Below are 27,485 nucleotides of genomic sequence, written 5' to 3'. Positions count from 1 at the left end.
CCAAGACAAAACAAACAAGCAATCAAAAAAATAAATTCTAACCAAGAAAACCCAAACATACTCATTATCACTTGAACTCCAAAGCCAGAAAGGATTTTGGATGCTGCTGCATCCCACATGTTCCACTACATTTCCACTCTGAGGTCTACGTGTAGCAGCATAAAGGATTTTACCCTTCAGGAAGGTTCAGCTGCAATGAGCCACCTGGAGAATATGCCCCTTTACATACACATCTGAACAGGAGGCACTGAATTGACATTAATTCCCTTTTCTGGCTCCCAGATCTGTTGGAAACACCACTCCCAGCATCTCTTTGGAAAGCCACACAAGCAAAGTCCCATCAACAGCACAGAGTGCAGTTCAGGTCATTTTAAGGGCAGAAACATGATACAAGAATTTGTTTTCAAAATCCAAAGCTGTACTCTCCCCTCTTTCCCCTAAGAGAAGTGATCTCTCTAACTCCAGTTTATTGCAGATAGCAGCCCTTAAGACCATCCTCCTCTCTCTTGCCAAGGTAGAGATGACAGACCCTGTCCCTCAGGCCCAGGTGGCACAGCTTTAGTTCATAGAATCACTGAATGGGGCCAGGCTGGAAGGGACCACCAAAGCTCACCCAGTCTGACCTCCCTGCAGTCAGCAGGGACATCCCCAACTACATCAGGTTGCCCAGGGCCTCATCAAGCCTCACCTTGAATATCTCCAAGGAAGGTGCCTCAACCACCTCCCTGGGCAACCTGTTCCAGTGTTCCACCACCTTCATAGTGAAGAACTTGTTCCTAATATCCAATCTAAATCTGCTCTTCTCTAGTTTGAAGCCATTGCCCCTTGTCCTCTCACTGCAGGCCTCTGTAAACAATCTCTCTCCATCCTTCATGTAGGTGCCCTTCAGGTACTGGCAGGCTGCTATTAGGTCCATGTCCTTCCCCTATTGAGGGCTCCAGACCTGTACACAGTACTCCAGGTGAGGTCTCACCAGAGCAAAGAGACAGATTCACCTCCCTGCATCTGCTAGTTCATGAGATGCAGCCTTGCTCAGAGGCATCCCAGCACCCACTGGCTAACCCTTTCCAAGTGGATACATCCATCCCTTTTTCCACAGCAAGATCAGATCTCCAAGTTGTTTTGTGTCCATGTCATAGCTTCAGAACATTGCTAGATCTTTAGCAAGTACACAAGGAAAGCGCTGGAGTTTCTCACAGGCTGCAGCACAAGGGAATGGCAGCAGCAAGAGGGAAGAAATCAGAAGGCTCAGTGATGCAGAACCTCTGCCTGTAAACAGCACAAGTTGTCAGTCTGCATGTATTAGAAAAAAGACAACCAGTTAATTAATTTTCTCAAGAAAAGATGATTTCCAGGGCTTGTAAAGGGTCTGGCATTATTGAAGCTCCACTCCTCCAACAGAAGCCCTGGCTGCTGCGCCAGCGAACGCACAACACGCTCTGTTTGCACACAAGGACCCATCTGTTCCATCTCTCACAACTGGATCCAACAGCTCCACTGTTTTCATTTGTATTGCCATAGCCACAGGACTGTATTTATCCTATGGCATGGACAAGCATGTCTGAAAAAGGACACTGTGATCATCATTACTCAACTATTTTTGTGCTCTCCCTCCCTGGAGCTGAACTCTGCCAGCTACCAAACGCTGAGGACAGAAGCTCTGGGGCATTTCTTATCAGGCTCCAGCCTGGTTTGGCTGCTCCCATCCACATGGAGCAAGTGATAACAGAAGCTAATCCTTGTATTTTGTAACCTCAACGTGGAGCACAATAACTGAATTCAAAGAGAGTCTGCTGACCCAAAGTATGTGGCAGAATGTGAGGAGACTGATCCCTGGGCTGCTTGTGTATCAAGGATTCAATCACATCCTTAGGAGACATCTCCCCAAAGCCTCAGCTTTCAGCTTGGAAATCAAACTAACTTGCAATTGTCCATAACACCTCTGCTACTTTTGATTTCAGATTATGTTCTGGTCACTGAGAGAGATGGTCACTGCCACTTTAGGACCCCAAAGACCTTGAAAATGGCTTGCTAGCCATCTGAAGCCATTATCCATAACTGCCTTCAGCTAAAGGCAAGAGTCTCCAATTCTAAATCCAAGGTTCCATTTATTAGTTATTTGAAGACAGATATCTCAGAACAAATAATAAAACAGCTCTGATTTTGGATCCCCCTCTTTGGTTGTATTCCAGTTTGGACTGATCCCCAACTCCTGTTTTCAGATAGCCTTTCTCAAGAGTCAATCCTGATATGAGCCAAAGTCACTTCCTACCTCTCCCTGATCCTCAGCAGGCTTCCTGGTGAGTATAAAACATCCCATTTTGGTAACTGCTTTCATTTAGGCAACATCCTGCCTTTCACAACCTCTCCTTTATGTCAAGTGAACCTGAGCAAGTTTTTTGGACTCCTTCCTCGAGTAGTGGAGACTCTGCTGGTAAAATAATCTCTTGATTGCCTATTTCTCAACACGGTGCAAGCACAGCCATCCCACCAGGGTGCATTACTTACTACAGAGCTGCCCTGCACTGTAACTGGACAGCAGGACTTAACCCTTTTCCCACTGTATTTTCCTGCTGCTTGTATAGCTCTGTGAGGTTAAGACCAGAGCCACAAGCAGACAAAATTTACAACGTGTGCCCAGCACGTTATCTCTGTATCTGGAAACATCAGTCCTGCCACAGCTCAGGCTGGGACTGGCTCATGCCCAACGAAGACAGGGTGACCAAAACCAAATCAGGGCTCTGGATGACAACCTGCACCTGAACACAAGCACCCCGAGACTTTAAATCGTTCAGATTCAAAGTGGAGCCATTGAGCTAACAGCACAGCTACCGGTACCAGCACTAAGAGGAGGGAAAGACTGATGCTTAGTCCAGCTCTAAAACTTCAGTCACATAAATCAATTACCCCTCAGCTTACACTAAATGGCCACACAGGGCTGTGCAAGAATGAAATCAGTTGATAGTTCTGAATTACTTAATTCTTTAAGTGCTCTGTAAAAATAAGCTGTTTGTTACCACTTAATTCCTCTGCTTTGCCATTCAATCCAATGGCGACATGGCTAAGGAAACATTGCCTTGTTAGCTCTCTGACAGTGCAGCTGATTCAAGGGGGTTTTTAAAAAATATTACATTAAAATCAAGCCTTCTGAAAGGAATCATTGAAGCCCTGCCACAGCCACAGCTTGTTTTAATGGCAGAGAATTACACTGCAAAGTGTCTTTATGCCTTGCATTTGGCTGTGTCGGTTCCTACTCTGTGGAGCTGGCGCACGCAAATCTGAAGCAGGTCTGGGAGAGGGACACGGTAAGCACAACTGCTCCCAAAAGAAATCACATCACAGCCTCACTGGTTTCTCACATTAACAAAGGTCTAGCCTTTGAGACTGAAAAGACTGAGCAGCCAGGATCACCACGAGAGAGGAATAAGTGCAGAGTGGAGACTGAAACAAGTGGAGGCTTACCAAATTCTGCCCAGTAAGAGCTTCACAAATTGCAGAATGGTTTGGGTTGGAAGCAACCTTAAAGATCACAGAATCATAGAATCAGTTAGGGTTGGAAGGGACCACAAGGATCAGCCAGTCCCAACTCCCCTGCCATGGGCAGGGACACCTCACACTACATCAGGCTGGCCAGAGCTTCATCCATCCTGGCTGCAAACACCTCCAGGGATGGGGCCTCAACCACCTCCCTGCACAACCCATTCCAGGCTCTCACCACTCTCATGGGGAAGAACTTCTTCCTCACATCCAGCCTTAATCTCCCCTCTTCTAACTTTAAGATCAGCTAGTTCCAACCCCCTCTGCCATAGGCAGGGACACTTTTTGCTAGACCAGGTTGCTCAAGGCCTCATCCCACCTGACCTTGAACAATTCCAGGGAAGGGGAACCCACAAGCCCCCTGGGCAACATGCTCCAGTGTCTCACTACCCTCATTGTAAAGAATTTCTTCCTAATCTCCAGTCTTAAAGCCATTCTGCTTCCTCTTATCATTACAAGCCCTTGTAAAAAGTCCCTCCTTAATTTCCACACCATCCACATTCACAAAGAAGGGGGGAGATCCATCTGCAACCCCATCTACAAGAGGTAAGGCAGATCCTTGGGTAAGGGAAGGTATCACCTCCCAAGAATTCCCTAAAGCCTTATGCAGCCTCTTACCAGACCTACAGAAGGACTAAGAAGCCACTCAAAGCCCCTGCCAGCAGGAAAAGGCTGAGGAACAACACAAGCAGGTGGTATTTTAGGCAGTGGAGCAGCAACTCTCCCCATCACTCTGTCAACTTGACTTGACATAGTTCCCTCTCTGCAATGGATCAATAAACTTCTATTTTATACATGTTACTTAAACCACTCAGAAGACTTTTCAAAACAGGCCACAAGACTTCCTCCAGATTTCTCACATTTCCTATTCTTACTGAAGAATGGAAGTTAAAAGGAGTCGAGTTTTGACTCAAAGAAAAAGAAACACTATTAAAAATCAACAGGGGACAATAATTGCATAGAATAAAGTTGTTATGGGAGCATTGATGCCCTGAGTTAGCCATGAGCATTCTTTTCTCACCTACTTGTCAGATCTTAATTTTAAACTTAGTTCACAGATCCTGCCAAATTCCCAACGGGCTTCACAAACTCAACATATGGCTCCAGCAAAATGCAACTGCCCACAGGGCAGGTAAAGTTTTCATCTTGTTCCACTCAGGTATTGGAAGAAATAAAAATTTCAGATACACGCCATTCTTACAAAATATTTATCGCAATGCAGGGTGAGCAACAACACTTCTTAGTGCCTTCTGTAACTAAATGGACAAGTCTTCATCTCAAGAGGTTGGAGTGAGGTGGGGTTTAATTGCTTCTCCCAAGTATCAAGTGACAGAATGAAATGAAATGGCCTGAAATTGTGCCAGGCAAGGTTTAGAATGGATATTAGGAAACATTTCTTTCCTAAAAGAGTGGTCAGGCATTGAAACAGGCTACCCAAGGAAGTGTTGGAGTCACTGTCTGTGGAGGTGTTCAGGAACAGTGCAGACATGGCACTTCAGGGCCTGGTTTAATCACCATGGTGGTCTTAGGTTGATGATTGGACTCAGTGATCTTAGAGGTCTCTTCCAACCAAAACAATTACATGATTCCATAATCAGCTCAGACAAGCTCCCCTCTGTCAGAAGCTCAGACCAACAACTTGTCCTCCCCTTGTGCCCACCAGCACATCAAAGTACTTTAAATGCTATTAATGCTAAATCTATTAATTTAGCATGGGAAAGCATCACAGTTTCCTGTACCCAGCTCAGGTCCTGGATACATAAATTATTTTGCAGATGATGCAAATTAAGTTAAGATGCAAACACAGCTTGCAGACCAGAAACCAACACCAGCAGGGCACAGCCAACCTTCAGCAACCAAGTGGGTGCTGGTTCTCTAAACAAGTCATAAAACCACTGGACCTGACAAATCAGCTTTTACTATGTAAATTCATGCATTTCCATGTCTGCAATGACCCATGGTCATTCTGAGCTGAGCAGACATTACACTGACTTCACACCAAAGGAAATGGCCACAGCAGAGACAGGGCAACCAGCTGTAACTGTGTGTGCTTGTGTTGCTTACTCCAGGGACAGCACTGGCCTTCCAGACCCTGATGTTGGTTTGCAGGTTTAGATCCCCCATGAAGATGGTACCAGACCTGAATCAGACAATCAGGCTAAGCAGAAAGGCCACAAAGTGTACACCCAGCCCAGCCAGGGTTTGTTTGATGGCACATATGTACAACTCCCATCTCCTGGCTGCCAAATTACAGAAATAGAAGCAAATGTACCTCATCACCCATATGCTGCTCCAACCCTTCTACTGGGAGATCTCCAGACCTGCTGCACCACGTGGCGATCCTCCACGAGGATGTTCCCGAACATCCCATGCTCTTGAACATGACGCTCAAGAGCCCCAAAGCAAGGCAGGCTGTTCCTTCTCATTTAAGTGAAGCAGTGAAGTAGATTTCTTACAAATGTTAAACTGTGATTAACATTCCCCCAAAGCCTTGTCTGAATCCTGTCATCTACCAAATGCCTCCGCACTGAGCTGCACAGTTCTACCCCCGGCTCCAACGCCAACGCAGGGTCTGTTTCATACAGAGGAGACTCCTGAAGGACAAATGTTACATTTCTCCAGCTCTGAGTTCTTCAACTTGCTGCCAGGTGAGTGTCAGGAGAGGATTCAGCCAGGGGAGCACAGATGCAGATACTACAAAATTATATAAATAAATAAAGAGCTCATTTCCGACTCCGCTCGCTCTCCCTCTAAGTAGGTCACTCTGCCTGCTATGGAAATCAGTTCATCTTCAAAGCAGGTTTGATCATCTCCTTCCTTATCCCCTTAATAGTAGAAATGTGCAAAGCATTGTAAGAGCAAAGGCTAATTTCAGACTAATTTGATTTATTCCTATCATGGGTATAAATATAAAACTCTATTTACTTGTCCAAAAACAAACAAAAAAAAAAAAACAAAACCCAAAACTCAGAAATGTGAGAAATGAACCCAAGCTTGAAAGGCATCTGCCAGTTAGTTCTGAATTTGGTACAGAGGTACAAGTCCAAGTTCCTGACAGATAACACAGTGTAAATGGAATACAAAGGGTCTTCATGACCTAGCAAGAGGGAAATGAAAAAGAAGAAGGAAAAAAAATTCTCCTGAATGAGACTGTGAAAGCTCAAGGGACTGATGGGAAAGAAGCTCAGCTCATACTGATTTTAGCCTGAAAATTAGGCCCTACCTTTTTATTTCTTTACCCTAATACAGAGCTTTCCAATTCATGCTGCCAATTAGCAAAGCACTAAGGCAAGCCTGATCCTACCCCCTGCTGAAGTCTTTGGAAACAATGCAGCTTGCACCTGTAATGATGAAAGTGAGCTCCTTGGGTTCTTCCCAACCCACCCATATGAAAGGACACAGGCTCAGCAGAAAAATTTACAATCCAGGCAGGCTAAGCTGCAGGGTTTTCAACACTCTCAGCCATTTGAGCTGTCCTCATGCAGACTCACAGACAACGTTTCTGCTGATCTAACCAAACTGCTTCTTTCAATTCTACCTAAGATGAAGGAACAGTCCAGCAGGGAGCTGAGCTCTCCTCTGGAGCATGGAGCACCCTGGACTCCTGCTGACCACAGGGACAGCAGCTGCCACCCATTTCTGGGTGCCTGGCAGGACTGAATATGCAAACTGCAGAAACAACAACAAAAAAAGCAACCAAAGACATTAAAAGAAATTTCAGCACTCACAGAAGGTAAATACTGAAAAGGTTTTATCTAGTAAGATCCAAAAAAAGAGTCAAATGAAAAATGCACCACGAGAACTTCATTATTTCTTGAAAATTGTGTTTAAAAAATACTTCACAGAAAAATAACAACAAAAAAGCAGTGTTTTAGAGTATAACAGAATTTCCTAAGACTGGAGAAGCGTTTGCCTTATTCACCTCTGAAGATAATCGTCTGGTAGAAGACCCTGACACTGCATGTTCAGCAAAGTTCTAACTCACAATCATGCAATTTCAGCCTGTTCTTTTGCTCCATTGATCCAGTCAGAAGATTCCTAGATCAGCTCTTTTCCCCCCCCCCGTCCAACTTCTTCAGTTTCAGTTCTTAAGGTTTTAAGCCAAGGCTCAGCATGGAGGTATGAGAAACGCAAAGGAATGAGCAGGCAAATAAAGAAATATTTTGGGGGTTATATTTTGTTTTGTTTTAACTTCTGGAGGAAAAAGAGCAATAGAGGTTGTAGGTCTGATGCTGCCTCTAACAGCAGCAGCATTTTGCCTTCTAGACAGCAAAAAGGGAGCCTGTGGCTAGGAAGCAAGAAAGCAGCTCACTAAATATGTAACCACATTGGGTCTTGTGCAGGGGGAGCTGCTGCTGGCTGGCCACGTTCAGCACGAGAAGGACCTGCAGCACATCGTACTCCTGGCACCAGAGCCTCTTCTTCCAAGTCAGAAGAAATTATTTCAGAGGGTGTGAAGTGAAAGGATTGTACTCAAAGCTTTCATTTAAATTTAACCTTCCTTAAGAGTTTAAGGATTTGGTTCTAGAATTGAGTACTGTTTACTGCATCTAAGCCAAAAGCACTGCCCATATGCTGGGACAGTATCTCATGAGACCCCACCTGGAGCACTGTGTCCAGTTGTGGAACCCCTGTTACAAGAAAGATACGGATGTGCTGCAGAATGTCCAGAGAAGGGCCACGAGGATGAGCAGAGGGCTGGAGCACCTCTCCTATGAGGACAGGCTTAGAGAGTTGGGGTTGTTCAGTCTGGAGAAGAGAAGGCTCCAAGGAGACACCCTGTTGTGACCTTCCAGTATCTGAAAGGGCTACAAGAAAGCTGGGGGAGGGACTTTTTAGGGTGTCAGGTAGTGATAGGACTAGGGGGAATGGATCCAAGCTAGAGAAGGGTAGATTCAGATTGGATGTTAAGAAGAAGTTCTTCACCATGAGGGTGGTGAGACACTGGCACAGGTTGCTCAGGGAGGTGGTGGAAGCCTCATCCCTGGAGGTTTTTGCAGCCAGGCTGGATGTGGCTCTGGGCAACCTGATCTAGTGGAAGGTGTCCCTGCTCATAGCAGGGAGGTTGGAACTAGATGATCTTCGATGTCCCTTCCAACCTTGACAATTCTGTGATTCTGGGACATGCTCAGAAACTGTTTACTGGCAAGACCTAACTGTGCAAAATCAAGCTTTTTTTAAAAATCAAAACACCACAATTGCAACAGACCTGGAGACTTCTGAATTTGAAAAGAGCATTATTCCACCAATATCAATCAGTTTATAGGAGGGAGAAATACAGAAAATAGCACAAAACCTGAAGTCCTAGAATCAACTGGGATTCTTGGCAGCACATGCTGGAGAAAACAGTAGCAGCTGTCAAGTCACAGCTGGAGTTGCCTCTGGTGAAGGTGACTGAGAAATGGGATTAAGGAAAAAAACAAAAAAAAACCCCAACAGGTAAAATTCAAAGTAAAACGAAATGCAGGGAGGGCAGAAAACTGCATTAACAGAATTTCCTTGCCTGCAGAATATCTGAATAGTTCTGAATTGCATATTTCCTTTTTTCCTTCAAGTACAGCCCCTGCTTCCTAACTTACACTGCACAAGCTCTTCTTTTGTTTTACCACTGTTCTTGCATTCTCAGCTCTGCTTTGAGGGAGGTCCATCAGACCATGAGGTCAATGGCCTCATAACATCTGTGGGGTCTTAAACTAATTCACATGGTCCCACCACACTGGCCCTTAAAGCAGCAAAATGGATCATGAAAAAAACCCACCCTGCCTTTTCCTTCCCCAGAAAGACTGCTTGGGAAGCTTGCAAAGCTGCTTCCTAGGCTGCTACCTTTCAGACAGGTTGCCCCTATTATAAATTCATTGGAAAACACTAAGGATTAAGAAAGAATAAGAACTCCCAAATCAAAACGTGCTCCACACCAACCACCCCTGGCTATGCCCTCACTGACTCAGGATGAGTTTATGCCACAAACCAATCTCACTAAAAATACATTTTCTCCTGGTCTCCAGCTCTGCTGCTCCTCTGTCAACTCTACCTCTGCTTCCACTGGGCACATGTGCATCAAAAACCTTCTAATGAAGAACAGTATGAGGTAAGCACTGGATGCCAACCTGCAAAAATAAAATTAAAAAAAATCACCTACACTACTAAATTCAGAGACATAAAAAAAGTCACCAGCAGTTAGCTAGAAACTAGGACAGCTGCAGCATTTAAAATACCTACTACAAATGTGAAGTACTTAGGCACATCATAATTAGTAAATGGCAAATATTAGGAGTTATGGGGAAAGAGATCATTAAAGCAGGCTTTAATAGCCCAGCATTTCATACACTCAGATGTGAAAATCCAGTCAGCATACACTTTGTGCATTAAGCTCACATTAAGAAACAAACTGCTTCATTTCTGGAGTTGTAAAAACAAAGGTTAAATATCTGCTGCAGCACAAACCCCATAATTTTTCCACAGTGACTGTATTGTTTTGCTTTACACAGCTAATAATACCTGCCCTGGCTTTATACCCACACATCTCCTGAATGCTCTACAAGGTTAATATTTTAATCATCAAACCTACAACACTACCCAAGAACCACACTTGGCATTAAGGACTCTGGAAGCAAGCTAGCTTTTTAGTTCTACTTCATTTATATAAGCTAACACTTTTCTTCCAGATCCCCACATTCCCCACTATTAACAAAACCATCAAGCACCCATGCTGAACTCAAACATTCCTGCAGCAAGACAGAGATGCCACCAAGACTCCCACAATCCCTGGGGCCACTACTCCATGCCTGCACATCTTGCCCCATGTCCTATCTCCCCACAAATTCCCATGTTGCCCACTTCTATCAGTCTTCCTTATCTCCCACCCTTCTCTGTTCCTGTGGTTTCTCAACCCCAATTATTTGGAGCTGCCAGTTCAGCCCTTCCATTCTTTTTCCCTTTGTAACAGCTTTTGTCCCTTCATGGGAGCACTGCTGCATATTTTTCTAATAGATCATTTCCAAAAAGATCTGGACCAGTTTGCTGGAATTCAAGATAAAGATGATCTGGACAAAATCTGACCATCTCAGCCTAACTGAAAAATTATAAACAAATCAAAGCAGTTCCTCATGACAAAAAAGGCTAGGCAGCCTCAGAATAAAATGCTGCCAGAGGTGTCTACACCTGGGTCTAGAAATACTTTCTTAGGATACCCAATTTCAGGAGCTGGATTATTTCTGTTTAAACAATTCTGGTAATTATAATCAGAGTTAGACATTCAAGAGAATTCGACGATGTTCAAAAACAGCTGCACAAAGAGCATAAATCAGGCTGTACACCTCAAATTGGGATGTGATGTTGAAGTTTTATTCCTTTCATTGCCTCTCTGCTCGCCACAGCCTGGCAGCCAGTTCTAATTTGCAGGGTCCAATGCTGTTCTACAGGATCAAACAAGCAGCACCAGTAGGGAGGACAGTTTGTGGAAGGAATAGAGCATTAATTAGTATTTGGAAGTTGAGCAACTTCCTGAGAAAGGACTGATAAAAGTGTAAAATCCCATTTTGCTGTCTAACTGCTTTTATGTCTGTGCAGAACAGCTATTAAACTCCCCCCAGAAAAGTCATTTATTGATTCAGTGCTTGATCCAAAGACAACTGAAGTCAATATGACCTGACCCCAGTAACACCTTCCATGTAAGACATTGTAAAAGCCAGTAACTACCTTTAGACACTCCTGAGAGGGGCAGTTTTCTACAAGGAAGCTGTTTGCATGCCCAGAAATCATCTGCATGTCACACTGTCCCTTCATACAACAAGCACTAATCAAACAGCACCACCACAAGGGAACCCTTCCCCTTGAACCCCTCTCCTCCTGAGAGAGAGCAGCTCACCCATCCCTGGCCACTAGCTTAATTCTTCATTTATTTCTCCAGATACTGTGGGTGTGTCTCTGACCTGCATCTGCAGCACTTAAACAGCTATATCCCTTTGGGAACTGCAACACAGTCAATCACATCAGCTTCATCCAAAGAGCACCTGCCCCACCACCATCATCTGCTCCTCCAGACTGAGACTCTTGATTCCCTCACCCTCCCACAACTGGACACCAACTGCATGTCCCTTTATAATCTGGTGCATGGTGGATATATTCCTAATTTTGAACCAAAATGTTGAAGCTGTCCCCCATCACCCAAAGTAAAAGGCAGAAACCCTGGGGCAGCACAGATAGGAGCTGCTGCCTGTCCCCTCCACAGCTCTCAAAGCCTACAGAGACCCTTTAACTGCATGGGTTGACTCAGCATGATGGATGAAAGCTCACCCCTGCCTTCTGCTCTTACCCTTTCTGCAGTCCTCCCTCCCTCCAGCTTCACTTGCACATCTGCCTGCTCTCTCAGTTTCTCACACATCTCCCCTTCAACCCAGTCAACTCATAATTAATATCAATTTAAACCAAGTGAATTTTAAATCTAAAAGCCACAGGGAATTAACACAACATTAGGTCCAATTCTCCCTCCATCTTCTGCCTCGCTCTGTTGTATCATTTATAGAGCCATAGAATCACACAACAAATGTTTTGGTTGGCACAGACCTCCAAGACCATCAAATCCAACCAGCCACCTAACACCACCATGGCCACAAAACCATGTCCCAGAGTGCCACATCCACATGCTTCTTGACTGCTTCCAGGGATGGTGACTCCATCACTTCCCTGGACAATCTCTTCCAATGCCTGACCTTATCTCACTAAATGATAGCTGGTTTAGGAAAGTCCTGTTTCTCACTGCTTTACAGCCCCAAATACACAGGACATGAACCAGCCAGAGCCACTGGGCAGGGTCATAGTGTTGAGTTAGTCACTTAATTAAGGCTGCATTCTGACCATCTGTTATGCTAAAGAAGTAGTCAGCCAAACATCTCTCACTTCTTCTGTTCCCAGCTCTTTGATACCAGTTCCAAGTATCTTCAACTCACCAAAACATAGAATCATAAAATGCTTTGGGTTGGAAGAGAACTTAAAGATAAGTCTAGTTCCACCACCCTGCCATGAGCAGGGACACCTTCTCCTAGACCAGGTTACTCAAAGCCCCATCCACCCTGGCTATGAACATTTCCAGGGTTGGATCCTCCACAACTTCTTTGGACAACCTGTTCCAGTGCCTCACCACTTCTTCCTGGGGAAGAATTTCTTCCTGATGGCTAATCTCTTCCAGTTTGAAGCCATTATGTCTCATCCAGGATGTCTATGTCTACAACTTCTTTGTCCTCACACAATTTCTCACATACAAACCTCTTCATCTCTTTTTGTCCTTGAGACACTCATTCAATAACACACAAGGGAACTTGAACCTCCAGCTTAGCCAATTTTCCCTATTATTCTTCTAATCAACTTGTCCAGCACCACACAGAACATCGGAGGAAAAAGTAGGAGCTAATTCTTCCCTCCTGAAAGCTTGGTGCCCTTAATGGTGACACCAGTCCCTCCTGATTGCATGAACAGCTTCAAGCAAGCTGAAGTTCCAGTTGGTCTGCACTTAGCAAAGGGCAAAGCACAACATGGCCCCAGCCTTGACTGCAGGTTTAGAGATGTGCAATGGTTATCACTATTATTGTGCTGTCAGTGAGAATGTGAAAAGCTGAAATCAAATCCCAGAGAAGAGTTTTAATGTTCCAACATATTCAACACATTCGGTGTTCCAGCACATTTTACTCAAGGTGGGTGCCCACTAAAAACACACAAAAGGTGACCAAAAATTGTTTTAAACCAAGTAAGGGATTATCAGCAAGCTTTAAAATATCATTATCTGGCTTTTCCCTTCTCTTTCTCCTTTGCTTGGTGATTTTAGAGCACGAGCGACTAATTGTTTTCAAAGAATCAGTAATAATTTGGCGCAAAACATGAGTGCTCTTGTGATTTAACTTAAAGTGTAATGAAGGCAAAGACCCAAAAAAGAAATTCTAATTGTTTAGTTTTAAAATTAACCTTCTCACTCCAGCTTTATGCTCTTAGAATACGCACAGCCACAGTGGGCTTCTACGCTGCCCTAAATACTGCATGAGTAAATGGAGATTAAAACAAAGGTTAAATAAATTCTGACAACCATCAGGTAAGAGCCCTTGCTTGACCCTCTCATGCTCTCTGCAGCTTGAGGAAACACTCAAAATAACTCAGCTAAAGCACTGCTGGTGTCTGCTAATCCACTGTTGATTTTTCTCTTGGAATGGTTTCCTGCTTTCTGGAAGGAAAAGCACACAAGGGAAACACACCAAGGAAAAGCAACTTGGATTTCCATCACCCACAAACACAAAAATAGCCCTACTGCTACAGAAAGAAGGTACCACACCTGAGTGCTGAGGAACAGATTCAGAGAGACTGAGGATGCTCTGCCCAGCAGAGTCCAGAGCCCAGCTCTTCTGCATTCCTACCTGGAGTATTTCTCTACCAGACCCCAGAGAAGTGCTAATGTTGGGCAATCAAACTTCAAACCACAGAAAGGAATCACAGAATGCCAAGCTGGAATCATCTGATCCAACTTGGTCCATCATCCAGTACTCTGTCAAGCTGAGTCTGACAACTGTCCAGTGTAGGGCAATCCACCGCTTCCCTTAGGAGATGATTCCAATGTGACAAATTTTCTTCTGGGGTCCAATCAGAATCACCTCAGGAGTAACTTAGGTACCATTACCCCCTGTCTTTTCCATGAGACTTTCTGTGCTGGTTTGAGGCCAGCCAGATCCTCTCTTGACCCGAAAAGGACAGAAGAATGACACACGCAAACGGATTGGAGAGTGATGGAAAGTTTAAATGGAAAAGCAATTGGTGAAGCTACAGAAAACTACAAACCACAAAGCATAGTGGAAAAGAACATCCTAAAGCATACAGAACCCCTCACAGAATTCCCAAAAGCTTCCCAATCCTTCCCTCCTCCCACCTGAGGGTCTGCCCAAACCCCCAGGGCTCTTCCTTCCCCCCCCTCCCACTGCTAGGCAAGTCTCAGGCTGGCCAGGTCTGAGACTGCCCCCCCCCCTCCATTCTCCTCCTGGCATTAGGCCTAGACAGGCCTAAGAGGCCTGAGATACCCCCCCAGCATTACCCGATAAGAGAGGACATCTCCCATGGGAGCAGAGAGGGAAGAAAGAGGAAGAGAATGACTCTGCAGATGGCCTTATAGGGCGCAGGATTTATGGGTAGAAATATGCCGTTTCCTGTGTCCACCCCTGGCGGGCACCCAGGACACCAGAGGTGTATCTCATGCAGCAGTGGCAGGGGGCACCCAGCCTAAACTGCCACACTTTCCAATGCACTTATACTCCATGAACACAAGACCATTCCCACTTGCACATAAGCTGAAAGTACTGAAGGGAAGAGGGACCACAGATTCCCCTTTCTTCCCTGGTGTCAAATGCTGACACATCACACACTTGTTTTTACTGTGTGAAAATTAAGTCATCATAGAATTGTTTTGGTTGGAAAAGACCTTTAAGATCATCAAGTCCAACTGTTAATTGAGTGCAACAAGGCATGCCAGCAGCACAGTGTGAAGTGGTGATTTACTACATGTGACACAGCCCCAGCTTTTGAGAGATCTTTCCTCTTCCCTAACAGCAGGAAGAGTGAGTGATGCTCTTACACAACAACCTGGGTCAAACCACCCAGGAAGATCCCTATTTTTAAAACCTCCATTTACCAGGAGTTCTCATATTACTCCCACATCACAGCTCCTGAGAAGCTATAGGTATTTCCTGTTCCAAGAACAAGTGCTGTAGCGTGGCCAGTACCCTTTAGCATCACTATCTGTGGGGATCAGGTATCACAGGAATCCCAGGAAGCAAATCCCCAGGAGCCCAGCATCACAGGAATCATAGAATCATGGAACAGGCTCTTCTCACTTGCTCCCTGTGATAGGACAAGGAGCAATGGATGTAAGCTGCAGCACAGGAGGTTCCACCCCAACACAAGGGAATTTCTTTGCTTTAAGAGTCACAGACCACTGGAAGAGGCTCCCCAGAGAGGTTGTGGAGACACGTCTGGATGCTTTCTTCTGTGACCTGAGCTAGCTTGTATGGTCCTGCTCTGGCAGGGAGGTTGGATTTGAATTATCTTTTTGGGTCCCTTCCAAACCCTGACATCCTGTGAACTGTCAGGATTGGAAGGGACCTCAAGGATCAGCCAGTTCTAACCCACCTGCCACAGGCAGGGACACCTCCCACTACAGCAGGTTGCTCACAGCCACATCCAGCCTGGCCTTAAAAACCCCCAGGGATGAGGCTTCTACCACCTCCCTGGGCAACCTGTGCCAGTGTCTCACCACCCTCATGGAGAAGAATTTCTTCCTAACATCCAATCTGAATCTACCCATTTCTATTTTTGCTCCATTCCCCCTGGTCCTATCACTGCTACTGGAACTCCTTATCCAGCCAGGAACACACACCATCAGGATTTTTTAGAAGCAAAAAGCAGACTGTGATTTCAATCCGCCTGACTCCTGATTTTAGGGACTTGTCCTTTGCAGATAACTGCCTCTCCCCACCGACAGCATCATCAAAGCCCTCTGCCTGCGTCAGAAGGAGCGTGCAATTGCTCAGTGACAGCAGAGCAAGGCTGAGTGTAGTGCTCTGCTCCCCTCCCATGTAATGCTCTACACCAGGCTCTCCTTGCATCACGACTGCATTATTTTTAGAGAAGCGTCAGTGAACGTCAGGATGTGGGTCGATAGCTATTAGATTTATAGGCAGAACCAGCTATGCTTTTAGCAATAAGATGTAAAGCACTCGATGATTTTACGAAGGAATTTGACCACAGGGACTAAGGGCTAGAAAATACAGTTGCTAGGACTCCCAACACTGTTTAGGAAAAAATATTGTACCACCAGGATACACTACTGATGTTGAATCACTGCTGGCTCGTGGTGGGGTCAGCGCCATCCATGTTCAGACTGAACAGCCCTTTGAAGAGTTCCACAAGGACTGACCCAGGTTTCCCAGAGCAACAGTTTCCTACCACTGGAAACATTCAAGGTCAGGTTGGACAGGGCTCTGAGCAACCTGCTACTAGCTGAAGATATCCCTGCTCACTGCAGGGTGGTTGGACTATATGACCTTCAAAGATCCCTTCTGATCCAAACCATTTAGTGATTCTATGATCTTCCCTTCCTCTCCCCACCCCCCACCCCCAAAAAGTCTCCCTTTTAAGTTTAATATTTCAATATTTAGCATAACTGTCGGAGCTGGGAACTGGCAGTCTGCCAGCCTGCTGCAACATCTGGACCAGATTGTTCAGTTTTAGATAAAGATTAGTGACATAAATCACAAAATGAGTAACATCTTTTTAATTACCTGAAAAAGGCTCATATCTATTTTCTCTTCTGCTATGCCTTATTAATAGGTAGATTTGCTCTCAGGCTCCATACAGCATTTGCTGATTAGAAATACAAGAACTTTCTGCCAGGAACGAAGTAATGAGGGAAGGTGGTGGCCAGGAGTAAGCTAGAAGAACTCCTCCCAGTCCATGTGCATCGACAGCACATGCCTAAAGCCAGCTTCAGCCATCTGTCCTCCTCCATCAAAGCAGAAGATCTCCAAATCAGGATGCATGGGACCCTCTTGTCTCAGCAATGCCTGCTGCCACTTGAAAGGCCTCAGGGTATCCAAGATGCTGCAGGAGCCCAGCAGATGTGACACTCCTCCAACTGAGGGCTGAGTTGTGCCCTTCTGGAGTGGCAGCTGGAATCCAGGCAGGATGCCTTTGGGCACTGAAATGTCACTAGATCCCTGCGTTGTGCCAAACACATCCAATTCCAAATGTCTCTTCCTGGAGACACAATACTACACTGCTGACCCAGACTGAGTCTTGGAAATAGGACTGTAATTCACAAAATTATAGCATCCTTTCCTCCCCCCCATCCTTTAAAGCTGCCTAAGTAATGTGGCACCATAAATCTAACAGACCTTTGTAAATTTTACCATGGAGGTAAGGTTCTGTTCTCCATTCAGGCAGACATGAATTAATAGACAAGAATAAAATACCAATGTTGTCACTGTTTCCTAGTCCCTGCTGTTGCATCTTACGAATCCTGTGTTGTCTCTGCATGATAAATGTGTTAGTGGCTTATTACTCATTCACTGCCAATGACAGTGAATATTGGGATGACGCTACCAAACAACTATCAAACCCAAAAATTACCTACTGGTTGCTAGTCAGCTGGGTTGTAAACCAAATGCCACGTTAACATCTAAGCTTCCAGATGCTTCCCAAATGACTGTCTGAAGCCTCATCTTTTAACTCTGTTATTTCTCTACGAAGGATTTCTTTTATTCATTCTCTGATCAGCGTCAGATCCAATTTCCATGAACCTGGTAAGAATAATGCACATACTGCAGCTCTCAGGCATCTCAAGCCTACACAGACCACCATTGAAGGCTGAGAACTTCTAAAGGCATACACTAACCTGGATTATCTGCATTATTCCTAATGGGAAACCTGGATCATCTGTGCTATTCCTAATGGGGAATATAACAACCAAGATCTGTCAGCTACACACTCAATATTAAAGCTGCAATTTTTTATCGAGTAGCTATACAAGGCTACACAAAATAACACAGTTACTTTCTGCTTCAGAAACATCATGGTGATGGGATAGACAGAGAAAAAGCATCTCAGATCCTGTGTGACAACCATCAGTGAATACAGTAGTCACATCCCCAAAGCATATCACTTCATCTCCACATCATCATTTCTGATATCAAAGGACTTCACCCAGCGAGGCTGTGCTCCTATCAAGAGCTATTTTATTTCATTAAAGAGATTAAAGTTTGGGCCTTTCTGCCTACAAAGAGCATTTCCCTACTCTCAATTTATTTACATTTAGTTGTTTGCCTTACTCAAAGAATTTCTTAGCATTTCAGTTAATATATTACCTACCTGCTAAAATCTTAATATCTGTGGGTGTAACACTATTACATACTACTAAATGGCTGATAGAACTGCTTTTAATCTGCCTTATTTACATATATAATTTTTATCCTCAGTAGTTAGCTAGGTTTGTAATGTACTTTGAGGATGATAAGTCTTACAGAAGATAAGCATTGTCTTAGCCTAATGGGAAGTAAATCCACATATCTCTAAAGCATTTTAAGTTAATTAAGTGCCACTTTACAAGGGGGATAGGCAAGGCCATGCAAGAGACTGTGTTTCAGCATGGGCCTCAGTGTCCATATGCCACCCTCACAAAGTTAATTTCCTAATTGGATAAGCAGAGGAGAGCACAATCTGTATGCAGGAAGGCTGCTGGCATGCACTTCTTCATATCCGAGCATGTGCAAATGCACAGATGCAAGCTTGTTTGAAAAATGAATGTAGGATTGTTTAATCACCAAGGAATTTAAAGTTCCTCTCAACTTCTAATATTTGGTCAAGCAGCAGTTTACTCCCTCTGCAGTTTCTTTTAGCACTAAGGGATAAACCACTCACCCATTTTCTGGCCAGCTTCAGCAGTTCACTTCATCACTATCCTCTCACTTAGAACAATCTGCAAATAGTTTTTACTCTCCCTGATCTTACATGTGATCTGCTGTGAGTTCACACAGCAAAATTTAAGAGCTTAGGATGAGTCAGTAGTGTCCTTTCACAGTGTTTTCTGCCTTTCTAATATTTACCCTGAAGCGAAGAACTTTCATACTGTCTTTCACACTACTCCAAGGCACCGCATCATCCCTGTCTCACTGGCTTCCAGGCAGCCGAGCTCTTACCAGGATCAGCTGCTGTTGTGGATCTACCCAAAAGCACTGGGGAGGGAATTTATAGCCTTCCTGCTCCTCAAAAGCTTTAGTCCTAGACCCAGACCTCTGCTGCACATGCACAAGCAGACACACAGGTGTTTACAAGTAGACACACAGGTGTTTACCCCACCACACCTGGGATGTGGCTGGGTAGAAGTTTTCTTAGGTCATCAGAACCCATCTGCTTATATTTGTTCAGGATGCTCTCCCCCCTGCACAGTACTCTCCCATTGCACTCCTATTTCTCAAACTGGCAGCATTATTTAAGGACTAAACTAGTTAGATATTGACTTCAAGGGTTTCTGGCAAACTGGGTTTAGAAGAGCAGACTGCCCATTTTCAGGCATGATCAGACTCAGAAGGACAAGGACATAACTCAACACACACAAATCAGACCCAGGCTCTTTCCTCCTACCAGGGATGAATATTCAGTGTTGGTGCAGCACCAGTGTTTTACATATGTTCGGAAATCTGCTTATGGACTTTATATAGCACACCAGCCTCAGCACTTCAGCAGGTCTTCCAGTATCTGAAGGGGACCTACAAGAAAGCTGGGGAGGGACGTTTTAGGATATCATGTAGTGACAGAACTAGGAGGAATAGAATAAAGCTGGATGTGGGGAGATTCAGACTGGATGTGAGGAAGAAGTTCTTCATCATGAGAGTGGTGAGACCCTGGAATGGGTTGTCCAGGGAGGTGGTTAAGGCCCCATCCCTGGAGGTGTTTAAGGCCAGGCTGGATGAGGCTCTGGCCAGCCTGATGTAGTGTGAGGTGTCCCTGCCCATGGCAGGGGGATGATCTTTGTGGTCCCTTCCAACCCTGACTGATTCTATGATTCTAGTTTTCCACCCTCTCCTGCCTTGGTCAGGCACCACTGAAGGCATGCACCAGCTGCACCCTTTCTCCCTCTGAGGAAAGGGAGGTTTGAATGCAGGCTGCACTGCCATGAACATTTCCCTTTCCCTCACCCAGGGTGGGATCAAGCACACCTTCAAGAGGGCAAAGGTAGGTAGAAGAGACTGACGCAGGAGCTCAAGGAACAAGAAAACACAGACAGGCAAAAGCTTGCCCAGGTTATTCCCCTAAGGCATGCAGGAGGGCAGACAAGTAGCGTTCTTCTCACCATGGCAAGGACACAGGACCCATGGCACTGAGAGCAGACTCATGGTGAACAACATCTTTGTATTGCTGTTTCATGATGCAGCTTCCCTCAAGTCATGTCACTCACCCTAAAAGCGACTCTGATGTTAAGAAGTTGGCCTGCCTTTGCTGTCTCACTGCACAATTTCATTCCTCACACTCATCAGTGGGCTTCTACCATTGGGTACAGGATTAGATTAAATTGAGGAGTCTACCCAGCACTCCCCAGGAAGCCCATGGTTGCCACAAAAGCTGAATGTTCTCTTCCAAGTCTTTCCACTCCAGCTCCTCACTAGCTAACTAGGTTGTCAGAGAAGCCCTCTCTTTGCAAACATAAACCCAAACTGAAAAGATCATTTGTGTGAATCTCCATAAGTTTAGAGATAATCTGGACAGCTTTTTGCTTATGTAAATGTCAGCACATGAAAAAAAAAGGTTTGGATAAAAAAAACAAGTTGTAGCTAATACCCAAAGTAAAATGCACACAGTTCTTTCCTGACCTTCATTAGCTTTCTCTGAACATCTGCTGAATGAGAAAATTCCATCCATAAAAGTGACTAAAGAAATTAAAAAACCTGTGAATCCTCAGAAGAGTGCATGCATGTACTAAACCCTCCATTTCAAAGGGCATCCTCCTGCTTCTCTGCAACTCTGTGAGCTGTCCAAGCAGAGACCAGCAAAAAGCTACACAAAAGCACAAAGTAAAGCCCATAAGATTTGTGCAAGGAACTGAGAAGCAATAACTTTTAGACAGAACAAAGCACACGTACAGCTCTCAATCGGTTTTAGGCCAGAGGAAAACTGAATAGAGAAACCTGGACATGCCCAAGTCTTACCAAAGGTACTTTATGAATTACAACAGGGAGAATCAGAATTGTTAGGGTTGGAAGGGACCTCAAGGATCATCTAGTTCCAATGCCTCTGCCATGGACAGAGACACCTCACACTACAGCAGGTTGCTCACAGCCACATCCAGCCTGGCCTTCAAAACCTCCAGGGATTCTACCACCTCCGTGTCTGCTGTGATGAAACCCCAATCCCACTCAGCATCTTCAGGGCCTCCTTTCAATCTGAAACAAGCATCCTGTGGTTGACACTATGTAGCTTTGCACAACTGCAACCCTAAGCAAAAGTAGCTAGAAAACACTGCAAGACCAGCAGGGTGCATTGTCTGGAAAGTGTAGGAGGAAAGTTAGGCCAGGTCTGGGACAGTTCCTCTTGCACAGAGAAGAGTAAGAGGAAGCCTGATGTTATTTCCAGAATGGCACTGCAGAGAACGTCATTAGAAAGCAGTAATGGTGTAAACCTGCTCCTTTACCAGACCCAAGGCAGCGTTGTTTAGCTTCTTTTCATGGCCAACATTTACAGAAATAAACAAATATACATTCATAAAAAATGAGGGTTGGCATACCACTGAGAGCTGTTATTTCCAATATGCTTTACACTACATGGCTCAGAAAAAAACCCAAACCAAAAACACAGCCACAGTACAATCAGATTGCTCACTTGGTCTTTACAGAATGGAGATTTTTAAGAGATTATTTTTATATTTTTTTTTAATAAGATGGCTTCAACTCCCACTGAAATCCAGCCAAGTCCTATAACACAGAAAGTAAAAATAAATCCATAGCTGATTGCATCAAACTATGTGGTTAGTTTCCCTCTTTGGCTAAACACCTCCTGGTGCTCCCTGAGGTACAGACTTTCCACATGCTATGTTTATAGGATACAATACTCTTAACATTTTGCTCCTGCTAAGCCACAGGTCAGATTTAAACCAAAACGTAACTTCCCACTTTAGAAAGAGAACTCTCTCGGTCAATGTGTCTTGCAGGGAGCTTGCTTAAGAGCATATGGTGAGTTTTGATAGGCAGTTATCACCAGCATGCAACTTCCCTACCCTAAAAGCAATTGGGGAAAAAAAAAAAAAAAAAAAAAAAAAGGGAAGTGAATTCATATTTGTATACTTCAGGCAGGCACTAGGATTTCAGCTTTAGGTATTCTGCAAGTAGCCAGAATGAATGTTGATTTGGGCAGTGAAAATTTCTGGCAGGAAGCCTGTCCAGCTTCCTCTGCATCCTCACTCCTACAGACTGTCTCAGCACACTCGACTGCTCCTTTTCAGTGCTGGTGGGTGGTGATGGGGGTCCTCCTGGCCCCCCACACCTTACTCTAAACTCCTGTCTTCCTGAGGCCCAACACACAGCATCACTTAGAGCACGTTGTACTTTTCTAAAGATCTCATGTACCAAATATACACTTGACCCAAAGTTACATAACCGCTACACCAGAGCTATTTTTCAGCCAGACTCATTGGCGTTGCTATAAATCACCCCAGGATGCAGAGGCCAGACAAGATGTCACATTTATGTGCTCAGCTTTCTGCCAGCCATATGAAAACGTTCGTGATTTGGGCAACATATCTATTACCTCTCTGCCTCCCGTGGTCTTTCGGTGCGTGACTGTTCTCCAGCACTAAGCGGACTCCTGCACTCCAAGCGCCCACAGCAGCCTACAGACCAGACAGCACATTGAGAGCTGTCCTTAGGCTCACAGCTCCTGTTACAAGCACCAGAGAGCTCCAAAAGCAGCCCCAGAGCACATAGGAGCAGGGAGTCCTATGTTAATCTCACAGAACAAGGGCAATCACTTGTCATTTCAGCTCACCCTCTGCATCATAATGACATCATGGTTGCCTGTCCAATACCAAGGTCCTAGCATGAGGTCTCCTGCCTTAAACTGAGGGCACTGCTCCTTTGAAAATAAGTGTCAGAATTTTCCTGGAAACTTCTGCCCTAGCAATATGCACAAGCAGACAGGTTCACAGCTTCATTATGAATAGCATCCAGCTTTCTACCTCATTTCTTGTTATTCTTTGTTTCACCTTGTTTGTCACGCAGCAGAGCTGCTTCAACATCTGGTGGTACTAGCCCCTTCCACAGGCAGGATGGGTTTCTCATGCAAGTGTATAGAAGAGCAATACAGAGAACATTCTCCTACTCAGCTGAGTGCTTCACACATTGTACAGTGCCTTCCCCAAGGCACAGACACTGACAGCTGCTACACACCAGGAAAGGCACATTGCATTACTGCACCTGGCTCACATCCTGGCTGCAGCATAACCAGGACAGCCCCAGTTCAGGACAGAGACACAGCATGCACCACCTTTTGGTTCAGCACAGAACCATGCAATAGATTCACATTCAAAACTCAGAGAGGAATCACACTGAGACTGCCAAAAACATGAACTCTGCCAATTCAATACAGGAAAACTTGCAGTCATTAAAGCTACAGAGCTTGGAAGCAATAATGGGACTCTTGATTGAGATTACATTCCCAGTTGTGAACCTACAGGGAACAATTTTGGAAAGATTAGCTTCCCCAGTCAGTGTTTTAATTAGAAACCTCACCTACATTGCTTACATCTTTACAACACGGTCCTCTATCCCGCACGGCATCTTTAAAACTCCCTTTCTACATCTCAGAACTACTGAACCTGGTGAGATTTTAATAGAAATCCCTTTGCTATGCTGTAAAGAGAAGCATTGAGACTTTAATTAGCAGCTGTCGATGCTGAGCCATAGGAAAAACTGAATAGTTTGCTTAACTTGAGACAGTACATTTTGTTTTCTGACATTCTGTACCTAAATGATGCACCACGCTTTAACTGCTTAAAAACTACCTTCCAAACAAACAGCCCTGGAGTGGTCAAAACCATTCCCTCAATCAATACACAGCATGCTGCTCCAAGTTGTATTTGCCCACTGAACATCCTTCTCATTTGATGCAGAGATCATGACACTGTAATTTCCTGACCACTACTCTCAACCTGAAAGGCAGCATTATATTATTACGATTTCCTCCCATCCTGTGCAAGGCACTCTGAGCTTTAAGCACAAACGGAACTCGGAAATCAGATACTGAATTGATTCAGCCCATTGAGACTGCGTTTGCTCGGTAACAGAGGAAACAGCATGGCTCGATCACGCAAACTTCAAGCCAGCCCTGCTCCCGCTCTCTGCCTCCATTCACCACCCGTGACCGTACCCAAAGGGCACCAAGAGCAGAAGAACTCTTCCTACCATTCAGCTGCCTGTAGACTATGTCTTCCAGGAGCGAGAGTCTCTTCAGCACTGCATCCTGGATGGAGCTGATGCCGTGGGCTGTCAAGTTGGCCACTTCTGCCCTGGGATGGATGTCATGGAAGGAGTCGCCGCTCTTGGCGGTGATGGGTCTGCACTTGGCCAAGAAGAGGACGAAGCCAGCCACCGCGATCAAATTTAACACCAGCAGGACTTTGACTCTCCTCAAAGAAGCCATCAAACTTCCCGAGGGGCACCGCCAGCCGCCGCGCAGCCCGCAGGAGCTAGGAGAGCGGGCCGGCAGCCGCCCACCGCTGCGCGCACATCGCACGGCGCCGCACGGCGCGACCCAGCTCGGTCCGGCCCCGGGCTCGCCGGACGAGCCGCGGCAGAGAGCGGAGAGCTGCGGGGGACGCGGCGAGAAGAAGCGGCGGAACCCGCCCCGGGCTACGGCCCCGCAGAGAAGATGCTGCTGCCACCACCGCGGCCGCCTGCCCCGCTCTGGCCGCCGCCGCCGCCGCCGCACTGCCGCCGGTGCAACTTCATGCCCCGCGCAGGGCGCCCGCGCCTCGGCTTGGAGGTGGCGGCGGCGGGGCCGGGGAGCCCTGCGGCAGAGCCACCGCCGCGCCTGCCTCCGCGGGGGGGCGCGGGGCCGCTCCTGCGTTGCGCGGACGGGGCATGCCCCGCCGCCCGCCGCCGCCCCGCCTCGCCCGGAGCCGCCGCCGCCGCCTCGCTGCACCGAGGCGGGGCGGGAGAGGGGCAGGGGGCGGGCGCGCAGCGGCGCGGGGCTCCCGCCCCTCTCGGCGCACGGGGAGGTGGGGAAAGTCGTGACAGCGACGGAGGCTCGGCGTCGGCACCCCGGCCCCACGGCGGGCTGCGGCAAGCCCTGCTCCGCGCAGCGCCTGCGGAGAGCGGCTCCGCCGCGGCCCGGGCTGCCGCCAAATCCCGGGCTGGAGGCCCGAGCCCGGCAGAGCGGGGCCGAGAGATGCTCAAGGAGGCTTGCTCGGGGCTCCCCTCACCCCGGGCATCGTCCCTGCCTGCGCGGGGAGGCGGCAGCTCGGCCGCCCACCGGGGCACGACACCGTGATGCGGGATAGGGACGGGCACGGGTAACTCACGTTTGTTGTTCAGCTGCACAGAAAAGTTTGAGCTGTCCGATGTCACCCGCCCTCTGGGCTGCTACGTGCTCCTCGGCTGAACTTTGCTCCCCGACTTTCTTGGATGGAAGCTTCATCCTCCCACGTGGGAGCCCGGCTTTTTCTAGACAGGCATTTAATCACGAAGGAAGCGAACGCTCCTGCTCTCTCCTATGACTCCCCCAAATAGCTGTGTCAGTGCAAGGCTTTGGAACTGTCACTTGAGGGGTTAGAAAGGATCTTGTGTACTTCAAACGTCAAAAAGAAGTAGTGTTCAACATCATAAACTAGAATTCTAATCCAAAGATTTAGTGTCAGAATACTGAATTATCTCATCTGAGTGGATGGCTACTCCTGAGCGAGCACAATGAACTCATCGATTTTGAGCTTTAGCCATTTGCTGCAGTTAACCCGCTCTTCAGAAAGATGACATCAACATGGACTAGAAATTCAAACAACATCAAGTCATTATATCCTACAAAGCAACTTTTCAAGATGTAGGGATATCAACCCCCCTCACCTTCAAGCCATAATTAAAAAAAAAAAAAAAATCTATGTAATGAAAGCAAACCTAAAATTTTTTCAAAGTATTTGGAGTTTTAATTTAGTGCTAGCTGCACATTAAATCTTTCAATTTTTACATTCAGAAAACCAGGACCCTGCTACTAACCTGAATCATGGACACAGGCACCTAACTCATAGGCAGAGCCTAAAACAATGTGGTTGGTCCATCTCCCACGCTCAGGTTGATTGTTCTAAAAGGGTAAAAGGATGTGAATCACAGAATCACACAAAACCACAGAATTGCTGAGATGGGAAAAGACCTTTAAAATCATTGAGTCCAATCATTAGCCTAACACTGACAAATCCTTGTCTAAACTATATCCTTAAGCACTCCATCTACATGACTCTTAACTCCAGGGATGAGGATTCCACTATCTCCCTGTGCAAGCTATTCCAATTCCTGATAACCCTTTCAGAGAAGAAATTCTTCCTAATATCCAAACTAAACTTCCCTTGGTGCAACTTGAGGCTGTTTGCTCAGGTCCTATCGTTTGTTACTTGGTTGAGCAGACCAACCCCTTAATGAAGTTAGAACTATCTTAGAAATTACTGAAAACCATGAAAGTTTTTTATTGACCCATGGGGGAAGCTTATCCTGACACCTGCAGATCTGGGGGCTCTTCTGGGGTGTTTTGAGCACATGATAAATGAAACAATTTTGTTTCTAGAGCTGTTGAGGGCAGGGGGAGAAGGGGAATCACCAAACAAAACAAGCAAAACCCATACATTAAAAAAAAATAAATACAACCCAACAACTAAATAAAACCTAAGATAACTATGCAGAGCTGTTTACCCAAATGGGAAGCCACGTGGCCTCAGATTATCAGGAGCAAACAGAAAGATACCTGCTGGTTGTTTAAATGCAGCACTCTCACTGAAGCCAGCATTGTTGCTTCAGTTACACAGGAACAGCAACATCTATTTTAATTCTAAAGCACTGGGTGGAAAGTGCTAGACTGAAAGAAATCAAGCCAATGCAAAACAAAACAAAACACCAAACAAATTAGCGTCAACAAAACATGAGAGTTTAAAGCAGCTCCTTGCTGAAGGACAAGGAGAATATTTTAGCCCTGTTCCAGCCAAGAAAGTAGGTGAGACCACATCTGGAATACTGTGTCCAGTTCTGGGCCTCTCAATTAAAGAAGGGCCTCAGGGAAGTGCTTGAAAGAGTCCAGCATAGAGCCACAAAGATGCTGAAAGGAGTGGAACATCTCCCTTCTGAGGAAAGGCTGAGGGAGCTGAGGCTCTTTAGCTTGAAGAAGATTGAGGGGTG

General features: G+C 45.8%; 1 protein-coding gene across 1 annotated transcript in view; it reads right to left on the bottom strand.

Annotated features, from left to right (window-relative positions):
* GALNT17 (polypeptide N-acetylgalactosaminyltransferase 17) overlaps positions 1-24,750 on the bottom strand; it is a 267,793-nt gene extending 243,043 nt beyond the window's left edge. The window contains exon 1 of the mRNA XM_054394274.1: positions 24,513-24,750. Coding sequence (XP_054250249.1) covers positions 24,513-24,750 — 238 coding nt within the window. The remainder of the gene's footprint in view (positions 1-24,512) is intronic.
* Between the last annotated feature and the right edge of the window lie 2,735 nt (positions 24,751-27,485).

The sequence above is a fragment of the Indicator indicator genome, chromosome 30 (assembly GCF_027791375.1).
Source record: "Indicator indicator isolate 239-I01 chromosome 30, UM_Iind_1.1, whole genome shotgun sequence".
Classification (NCBI taxonomy): domain Eukaryota; kingdom Metazoa; phylum Chordata; class Aves; order Piciformes; family Indicatoridae; genus Indicator; species Indicator indicator.
The sequence above is the reverse complement of the archived record's forward strand: the minus strand, read 5'-3'. Positions and strand labels throughout refer to the sequence as shown.